The sequence below is a fragment of the Rutidosis leptorrhynchoides genome, chromosome 7, assembly GCF_046630445.1.
Source record: "Rutidosis leptorrhynchoides isolate AG116_Rl617_1_P2 chromosome 7, CSIRO_AGI_Rlap_v1, whole genome shotgun sequence".
In the NCBI taxonomy this organism is placed as follows: Eukaryota; Viridiplantae; Streptophyta; class Magnoliopsida; order Asterales; family Asteraceae; genus Rutidosis; species Rutidosis leptorrhynchoides.
Genome location: NC_092339.1, coordinates 37,018,215 through 37,029,205, shown reverse-complemented (window position 1 = coordinate 37,029,205; position 10,991 = coordinate 37,018,215). Strand labels below are relative to the sequence as shown.

Genomic DNA, 10,991 nt, shown 5'->3' with positions numbered 1-10,991 from the left:
CAACATCAATTTAAAAATGTAATAACGTGGTTCTGTTGAGAATCTTCTACTAAATCTTTCTGTAAAGTTTCCAATCTCAATTCCTAATATTGAGTCCTAATTATCGAGTCAAACTTTGATAAAAGAAAAGTCAAATGTTATGTTCATGGCAAATTCGAAGTCAATTTGATGTATCTGTTTTAATTGAGTGTTCATAAAGATTATACTGGTAAATTAGAAACTTTTTCATGTTATAACAAAAGTCTGAAACATTCAAAAATTGTGAAATGGAATTTGAGTTCATCGTTGGTTGTTACAGCGATATTTTTTTTTATTTCGTTTCTTTTAAATTATTAATTATCACAACAAGTCGTTTATCCTCAATTCAAATTTTAAATCAAATTGGTAAATTCAATTTTTAGTTATTGTTTGTCTCTATATGAATTCTTGTTTGAAAGAAAGAAGAAAAGGGAATTAGGGATAACTATTATATGGGATATAAACAAATGGGTTTGCATATATTCAGAGAAAGGGCAACAGCCCAGCTGGTTAGGAGAGTGTCGGGTTTACAAGAGGTTGCAGGTTCGAGATTCACCTGCGACATTTCTTTTTAGACAAAGTGTTTAAAGGGTATACATCATTTCTTTTAATTCTATTATCATTATCATTATTAATATTAATTATTATGATTTTTATTGTTATAATTATTATTATTAGTTAATGATGTTATCATTATGATTATAATTCTTATTATGATTATTATCATTTCGTTATATTATTATTATTACTATTATCATTTTTATTATTATTATTATTAACATAATTAATATATTCCTTATTATAAATTTTGACATTTAAACATTAGTTACCATTATTACCATTATGATTATAGTTAAGAGTATTATTATTATTATTATTATTATTATTATTATTATTATTATTATTATTATTATTATTATTATTATTATTATTATTATTATTATTATTATTATTATTATTATTATTATTACTATTATTATTATTATTATTATTATTATCTCTATTAGTATTACTGTTACAATTACAAATAAAAATATATATATAAACACATTACCATTATATTAATATTTTAATATTATATCTTGTTATCAATTAAACTATATTAAAGTCTAATATGATAATTATTAATTATATACATAGTATGAATTAAATATATTAATTTCATTTATATAACATAATATAATAAGTATATTATTAATAATAATAACATGTAAATTCGTTTGATTACAAGTACAAGTTTTAATAAATATACAAATGATATAGGTTCGTGAATCCGAGGCCAACCCTGCATTGTTCAAAGTCGTCATATGTATTTTTACTACAAAATACAGGATTGTGAGTTTCATTAATCCCTTTTTAAATGCTTTTGCAATATATATTTTTGGGACTGAGAATACATGCGCTGCTTTTATAAATGTTTTACGATATAGACACAAGTAATCGAAACTACATTCTATGGTTGAATTATCAAAGTCGAATATGCCCCTTTTTATTAAGTCTGGTAATCTAAGAATTAGGGAACAGACACCCTAATTGACGCGAACTCTAAAGATAGATCTATCGGGCCTAACAAGCCCCATCCAAAGTACCGGATGCTTTAGTACTTCGAAATTTATATCATGTCCGAAGGAGGATCCCGGAATGATGGGGATATTCTTATATGCATATTGTGAATGTCGGTTACCAGGTGTTCAATCCATATGAATGATATTTTTGTCTCTATGCATGGGACGTATGTTTATGAGAAATGGAAATATGAAATCTTGTGGTCTATTAAAATTATGAAATAATTATTTATGATAAACTAATGAACTCACCAACCTTTTGGTTGACACTTGAATGCATGTTTATTCTCAGGTACGAAAGAAATCTTCCGCTGTGCATTTGCTCATTTTATAGATATTACTTGGAGTCATTCATGGTATATTTCAAAATACGTTGCATTCGAGTCGTCGAGTTCATCAAGATTATTATTAAGTCAATTATAGTTGGATATATTATGAAATGGTATGCATGCCTGTCAACTTTCGATGAAATGAAAGATTGTCTTTTCAAAAATGAATGTAATGTTTGTAAAATGTATCATATAGAGGTCAAGTACCTCGCGATGTAATCAACTGTTGTGAATCATTTATAATCGATATGGACTTCGTCCGGATGGATTAGGACGGGTCCTTTCAGTTGGTCTGACATCATTATATTATACTAACTCATGCTTCAATTCCCTACACTTCTTCAAAACATTTATAATTTAAACTTGAATTTTACAGAATATAGAAACTAAAATAGTTTCCTTTATGATGTGATAAAGATATCACAAAGAGATAATTAATTGCGAACAAGAATCATTATGAAGATATCTTCAGAAATATAGAGGATATTTATAACGAAAGATACGATGATATCTTAGAATTTCTAAGATCGAATGATAATGAGGAAAATTCTTCTGTAAGGATTTAGAATGCGTAAGGAGATTATTTGTCTTGTGTAATTTCCATCAGAAATCGAATCATCTGGATTCCTTGAGTATAGGTTTAGTCCTTGTGATTTGTCCACAGTCTCCTTCATAGTTTGCTCAATCCGTTTTCCAGTTCTAAATCTGAGTTTATATCATTCTTTATCATCAAACTTTTGGCCCTTCAGACCTTCTACAATGTTTCCTCTGCATTTAATGCAACCATATTTGAATCGTTGGTTATCAATCCCAGATGGTTTCAAGAAATTTTATTTTTAGATGATTAAACGCTAATTGTAATCGTCAACGGATCTAATGGTTGACGAATAGGCGTTGTTGATTTCAAAAGTAATGAATGATAATTTTGGTGGTTTGATATGATAATTCATCATAGAATACGAATGAATATAATTCATGAATGTAGTGATCTTTAGGAAGATATCATCTGCTAAAGCTTTACTTGAATTCTGATATGTCAAAATATGTAGTGGTTGTTCTTTAGTGAACGAATACATATATCTAAGTAGTATAGTTACTGACTATTGAATCAGAATTGAAGAATGTACAATGTAATATATTAATGTGAGATATAAATATTTCTCGAGTATTACCTACCCGTTAAAATATTTTCACAATTAACAGTTTGTACAAAAGAATTTTTAATTATAATCTTTATGAAGATATACGTTCATATATGTATTCTTCAGATATAATATAGATTTAATGAGTTAATATAATATTAAACTCATTTGATTTGCGGTTGGAACGAGAATAAATAATCTTCAAAACTTGAGAGATTACATAATCGTCACGGAATATTTCGCTAATGAAGTTATGAATCAATACTTCATCGTTCATTTTTATTGATATACCTTGGTATATGATGTTGGTGCTCGTATCTTGTGAAATTCGCAAGGCACGAATGATGTTTTCTAGAAAGTTTCGAGTACATCGAAAATGAAAGTGTAAAACCAAACATGTATTTGAATAATACACTTAGTTTATTATGAAATGGAGTTTATTGTGTTGAAGCAGTGATTAACGATTGTTAAGTTATTAACAAAAGATGTACATCATAGCATATTAGTGATATGAATTAACCAAGTAGTACATACTAGTTAAGATTCACACGTAATAGCTTAGTACGAAAAGATTTATTATTGTTTTAAAGCATATATATATATATATATATATATATATATATATATATATATATATATATATATATATAAAGTAAACATATATAATCTTTAGGAAGAATGAGTCAATACATCTTAACTCATTATTACTAATATTCCTTGGTATCTATGTGTGTATGATGTTGATATCCGGGGTACCGAATGTGATGTTGAGGCGTGGGATGCGGATGTTGTTGTTGATGAAGCTGGTGATGTTGGTGGTTATGATGATGGTACTGGTGGTGATGGTTATGCTACTGGTGCTGCTGCTGGTGTTCGTAGGTTTTGCACCATATTTTCTAAAGCCACTACTCGAGCGCGAAACTCGTTGACTTCTTCTCTTACTCCGGGATAATTGGCGGTTCGGACTAGCGGATGAATAAGATCTAGAATTCTAGATATTATATATTCGTGACGGGATATCCTGGAAATGAGGGTGAAAATAGTGTTTCGGATTGGTTCGCCGGTAAGTGCTTCAGGTTCTTCGCCAATAGGGCAATGTAGTGGGTGAAAAGGATCACCTTCTTCACTTCTCCATTGATTAAGTCGACTACGAACCCATCCCCAATTCATCCATAAAAGATGATGACTAATTGGTTGGTTCATTCCGGTTACACTGTCTGTGGAGCTCGAGGAATCAAGTGAGAAATCCATATTATGTTATTGAATAAGGGTTTCGATATGAGATGAGTTGTTGAATACTGAATGATATATTTGTTTCCTTGAATATGTATATATAGCAAAAGATTTCCGTAATTTTTCGGAGAAAATTTAGGAAAAGTGTTAGACAATGTCTATTGAGATAGATATGATAAGATATGATTTGCCTATACTCCGAGATCATAAAATGATAAGTATGTAATCTAATAATCTTTCGATTAAGACTTTCAATTCGTATACTGTGATAACCCAATGACATTTTTCGGTTCGCAAACTGATGCATAAAGATATAAGGCATTTACGTACGTGATATAACAGGGAGTTATATATGTTTGAGTATGAATAGTAACAAATATAGGAGTTTCAAAAATCATGGATAATATTTCATGTAATACATATGTAATACACAAAACCATGATAGATGACATAGGAATGTCAAGAATTTCTGAAATCATGGTGTTGCATTTAAATGCGGTGGCGTAATTGGATAGTACTTAGGAAAGTGAGCAGAATTCTTAGATTAGCTCGGCATTCTAAGATACGTAAAGTTTTTAAAGTATAGTGTAGCATTTAACAATTAAAAGCAACAGTTAAAGGCACTATGGTCAAGGAAAGTTGTAGTCCTACATTGCTAAGGTACCTAATTGTATAAGGCACACATAAAATGCAATTCTGGTTCTCTACAACAAACTGCTCTGATACCAATCTGTGACATCCTCCAGATAGGGCCTGGAAGAATAATGTCACTAAATATATCAAATCACAATTGTATAAACGAGAACGACTCTATATGAGACGTTTTATTGAATTTTGCAGCGGAAGATAAATAGATTACATTGTATATAATGAACAATACATTAAATGTCTTTAATTGATATGATATGAAATGCATGACTCCAAGCATGGAAAGCAATCATCATCAAAGCAGCAGATATACAGCGGAAGCAATATTTAAGTACCTGGGAATAAACATGCTTTAAAGTGTCAACACGAGGTTGAGTGAGTTCATAGGTTTGTCATAATAATGATTTCAGTAATAGTGTTAGACCATAAGATTTTTGTTCATAAGCTTGGTCTCACAGGGACCAATTAGTAGATCTCGCAGATCCAAAAGTTATTCATAAGTTTGGTCTCACATGCACCAATTAGTAGTTCACGCAGATCTAAAAGTTATTCATAAGCTTAGTCTCACATGGACTAATTAGTAGATCACGCAGATCCAAAAGTTATTCATAAGCTTGGTCTAGCAGGGACCAATTAGTAGATCACGTAGATCCAAAAGTTGTTCATAAGCTTGGTCTCGCAGGGACCAATTAGTAGATCACGCAGATCCAAAAGTTTTTTAAAGTTTGCCCCAAAGACAAGTTGTGTTTATACTTGTCGGTTAGGGATTTAGTCGGACATAGCCGGGTATAGCATAGTTTAAAGTTGGTACTTGTGTCTAGCGTGTAAAACAGTTATAAAAGTTGTGCATGTATTCTCAGCCCAAAAATGTAAAGAGTAAAAGGGAATCAAATAAACTCACGATACGATAGTTTGTAGTAAATATGTGTATGATGGCACTGAACAAGTGCAGAGTTGTCCTTGAATTCACGAACCTATATCAAGTATATATATTAACACATATACTCGTAATCGAATAAGTTTATATATATATTTTAGTTGTTATATATTTCTATATATATATATATATATATATATATATATATATACTTTTATATATATTCTATATATAAGTATTTGTTTGATAAAATGATCTTTAATACTGATAATATATAAAGTGTTGTATTGTTTTGTAATAACAATAATAATGATAATGATACTAGTAATTAAATGTTAATAATAATGATATAGTTTTAATGATAGTAAAAATGATAATTTTACTAAAAATGATAATAATACTAGTAATACAATAATAATAATACTATTAATGATAATATTAGTAATAATAATCTTTTTAGTAATAAAAATAATAATAATAATCATAATAATAATCATAATTGTAATTATAAAAATGGTAACTAATACTTACTAGTAATAATAATAATAATAATAATGACTTTAATACTTAGTGATAATAATAATAATAATGACTTTAATACTTAGTGATAATAATAATAATAATTAATAATCATAATATTGGTGATAATAATAATAATCATAATATTGGTGATAATAATAATAATAATAATAATAATAATAATAATAATAATAATAATAATAATAATAATAATAATAAATATTAAGGAACTACCTTAGGAAAGCTTTTTCCAAAAAAATATTGCATATGACCGGGTTCGAACCCGAGACCTCTCGAACAACACAACAACACCCAAGCCATTCAGCCATTTTCATTTTTCTGATTAAAACATAACTCAATTTAATTTATCTTGTTTTTCTTTTCTGTTTTTATTTCTCTTCTTCTCCACACGAACAATCAACCAGAAATCCAAACGAATTCTTAATAGCTAATTAATGTTTGCATTATATCGTGATACTGAAACATAAACGTACTGGAAGTGATTGTTTGCAATTAACAGAAAATAATAATAAAAAAATAAGCTGATGTACAGCGTTTTTATACCCACGAAGAACATCAATTCAAATTTTGATTTTTAGACTGTTTTGGCGTATGATTACAACATGAAATTTGTTTTAAATCATTCAAGGAACCTTTTCAAATCATCAATTTAATTGAAACATTAAAAACGAACTCGAATTTCTTGATTGAACAAACGTTTGACTTTTGAAATTGAAACTTTGACTCAAGAATTAACAATGAATATGAAGAATTGAGGCTTGAAACTTTACAGAGAGTTGGAGTAGGATATTCCTAACAATCCTACATTTATAGAATTTGAAGAATGATTCGAATTCTAGGTTTTGGTAAAATAGTCAAGAACAGGGTACGGTTTTATTTATTTATTTATTTATTTCTGTTTTAATTCAACAAATGTAGTAGGATATCAACTAACAATACTTTGTTTTTGTATCTTAATTAATGTCGACAGGGACCAGCAATTGGATTTAACAATATAAAGAAGATAAAATCGTGACTGGTAGAAGATAATAATAAAATCAAAAAAATAACTAAATAAATAAAAAGCTGATCGTGATTTTATAAAAAAAAAAAAAATTAAAAGTAGATCTCTAACCTAACTGAATCCATGAAAAAAAGAGAGCAGATACAAATATATATATATATATATATATATATATATATATATATATATATATATATATATATATATATATATATATATATATATATCGTGTATTGTTCTTGATTTCTGTATTTATTTTTAATTAATAATAATAATACTATAAAAAATACTAATAAGAATAATAATAGAATTAATAATAAATATTAATCATAATAATTATAATGATAATAATAATAATAATAATAATTAATATCAAGTTTAATAATGATATTAGTAATAATATGTTAATGTCAATAATAATAAAAATTTTAAAAATGTTAAATTATTAGTAATGATAACTATACAATGTTAATAATAATAATATTAGTAATAATAATACTAATAATAATAATGTTAATGATATATATTATGTTAATGATATTATTAATCATATTAATCATAATAAATGATAAATAATAATAATAATTTTGATAATAATAATAATAATAATAATCATAATATCAATACTTACTAATAATAATGATATTAATTATTGATATATTGTTTAAAAAAGATATTATTAATAATAATATAATAATAATAATAATAATATTATTATAACAAATAAATGTTAATACACAATTATTTACAAATAATTGTTCGTGAATCGTCGGAATTAGTCGAAGTCAAATGAAATCATATAAAAGATTTTGTTTAAATTTTGTCGGAAATTTTCGGGTTGTCATATGTAGTAACTACCAATTAAACTGATGGGGCGATATTCGTTGAGACAAATCGGGTCGGATTTTTTAGGAACGAGGGTGATAAAAGACGCATTACACCCTTTAGAAATCTCACCGGTATCCCAAAAATCCTGGATTGCTTCAACTAGGTCGGCTTTGATTACGTACCAAATTTTTTAAAAAAAGCCTAGATTGAAGCCATCCGGGCCGGGAGCTTTCGCACTCCCACAATCACGGACCGCCCCCCAAATTTCTTCTTCTGTGAAGGCAGCTTCTAGTGCATCAGACTCGTCACTGGAAATACGGTGTAGCCTTGGTGGATCAAGATCAAAGTCTGAAACCCGTCCCCCATGAGCATCCGAGGCTGGACTGGACAAGTTGGAATTGCACGGGTTCGCAGGCCCAACATCAGGCCCGTAACAGTAACCCACAACACAGGTCTGGTGCGGTTTTTTTTCTTTAAAGACCTCTTGAAAATGTTCCCTAACAAAAGGTTTCACAACTTTCGGGTCTTCGCACCATGAGCCTTTGATATTCAATCCGCGGATGTTACACTTGTTATACTTCCTACGAATAGACTAGTAGAAATATTTTGTGTTTTCATCAACTTCGAGTATCCATTTGATTCGGGCTTTTTGCTTTAACATATTTGATTTCGCTTTCTCCTTGTGTAACCATTTCTTCCTAGTGTCCAACCAACATTCCCTTCGATTATTGTTTAACCCCCACTGTTCGGCTAGTACTTCCCATTTATTGACCTCCTCTTCAAGCTGCTTGATCTCATTGTCTATGTTACCAAACTCACCTTTGCTCCACACCTTTAAGTCATGTTTCACAATTTTTTTTTGTTTATCCCTAAATAAGCAATTCTTCTTTGTGCCACTCACAACCTTCCCCCAAGCTAAATAATCCATGCTTTTAGTTAAATCGCAACTAGCTAAATTAATTGTTAGATGTACTAAAATCATCAAAAAAAGATCGTCATCCTTTTTATTAAATTTGAAGTAAAGATTCACAAGTATTAACACGACAAATATATTGTCTAAACGACAAAACAGTAACACGACTAATAAATTAAGTATATGAACGGGCTATATCTAGGAGGCAAGCACTAAGTTGCTTTGGGTCACATATCATTGGCATATGGTCCACGCCTTTTAATTGTTTCACCTCATGAACAGGGTTATTATTAATCATCCATTCTTGAAACTCATTTTTTAAGGTTTCATCTTCATTACAAACCACAAATACTCGTTTCACTGAACCATAACCTTCTTTTCTATAAGGGCTTGCTTCTTTTAGATCTTTTATAAATACGGATCCGGGCCTTATCAGTATTTTTCCTAATTCACGATCCTACATTATAACAACTAATATTAATAATACGCCATAATATAGTTTGTGCAGGTGTGGGGTAAACTTCGAGAGTAACAACCATTACCTCGTCGGAGCAAAGTTGATAGAGCTTGGAAGATATGTATTTTGGCCCGAATAACATTGATACTTCACAATCGTTTTTGGTATCGAATGGCAGAAACTGTGTGTCCAACCATGCTTCAGCTGGAGTCCTTTCCAAGAACTGAAATAAATCGGTATATAGATAAGGTTTTCTTTTCAGGCTACCAGGGGAATGAGAATATTTTTAATCAGATGTATGATGCCTAACCGGGTTATTCAGTTACGGTGTCCGACCAATTTCTCTAGTTGGTCCAATTATGCTACTAGTGAAATTTGAACTTACGACGTCTTGTGAGGAAATCATGACGCAACCACTAAGCTATTTTGGGATGATAGGTGCGGTGCATATACTATAAACAAGCTTTGATGTGTTTGATTAGGTCATGAAACTTTAGAAAAATTTAAATGTATAAATACATATATTAAATATTTTGTTTTGAAATGAAAATGTTAGGTAGTGCCAGAATACATGTTATAATCATTTTACCTGCTCTAAAACATAAGACGGCCTGTGTACGGAATCTGGCATGATGGCTGCGAGAAAAACGCCAACGGAGACCTTTTCCGGGAACATGTCCATGGCAAGGGCTATGTTCATACCACCGAGACTATGGCCCACAAGCACAACCTTCTCCGTGGGTGATATGGTGGCCATCAGGTCCAATAACGGCCTAGTGTAGTCAGAAAATGTGGTAACTTGTTGTATTACTTTTGTATCGGTACCTGAGGCAGCAAGATCAAAGGTTGTTACACGGTAGCCGGCAGCCTCAAGAAGGGGTTTGAGCTTAAACCATGTCCAGGCTCCATGGCATAAGCCATGTACTAGAACTAAATGTATCTGCGCATCACCTGTTCGGGTCATTTTAAGTATCTTATTGTTCTAGCTGTATATTGGTTATTTTGGTATGTGTTTTGTACTTGATAGTTTGGCAATTTAAAGGAAAATTTTGTGAAAAGGATATAATAAGATAATAGGAGTACCAACTATTTGTGGCAGATGATCAAATTGGATTAGGTGGGACACATCTCTTGTTTCTCTTTATCGTTTCTAACCTTGAACGCTAATTCAAAATTATAAAGCCAACAAAGCACACAAACAAAAAAAAAAAAAAAAAAAAAAAAAAAAAAAAAAAAAAAAAAATCTAACTATTCAACTAACACGTGCACATTCATTTCGTTTTCTATCTCGAAAAATCCAGATATATAATCAACAAAAACAAATTTAACTATTCCACAAGCAAGCCCATATGCTAAAGTTTAAAGCTTTTAAGCTAATTTTATAAGTTTCAATAAGTTCATTACTATTTACTAGGTAAAAGAGGGATAAATTTGATAT

At 29.7% G+C, this 10,991-nt stretch overlaps 1 protein-coding gene across 1 annotated transcript; it reads right to left on the bottom strand.

Moving 5' to 3' along the window:
* Positions 1-9,161: 9,161 nt before the first annotated feature.
* Positions 9,162-10,578, bottom strand: LOC139856993 (salicylic acid-binding protein 2-like). The gene is made up of 3 exons (XM_071845703.1): positions 10,143-10,578; positions 9,639-9,776; positions 9,162-9,553 (listed from the first exon to the last, which is right to left on the bottom strand). The coding sequence occupies exons 1-3, from the start codon at positions 10,515-10,517 to the stop codon at positions 9,272-9,274; spliced, it is 795 nt and encodes a 264-aa protein (XP_071701804.1). The 5' UTR covers positions 10,518-10,578; the 3' UTR covers positions 9,162-9,271.
* Positions 10,579-10,991: the final 413 nt, after the last annotated feature.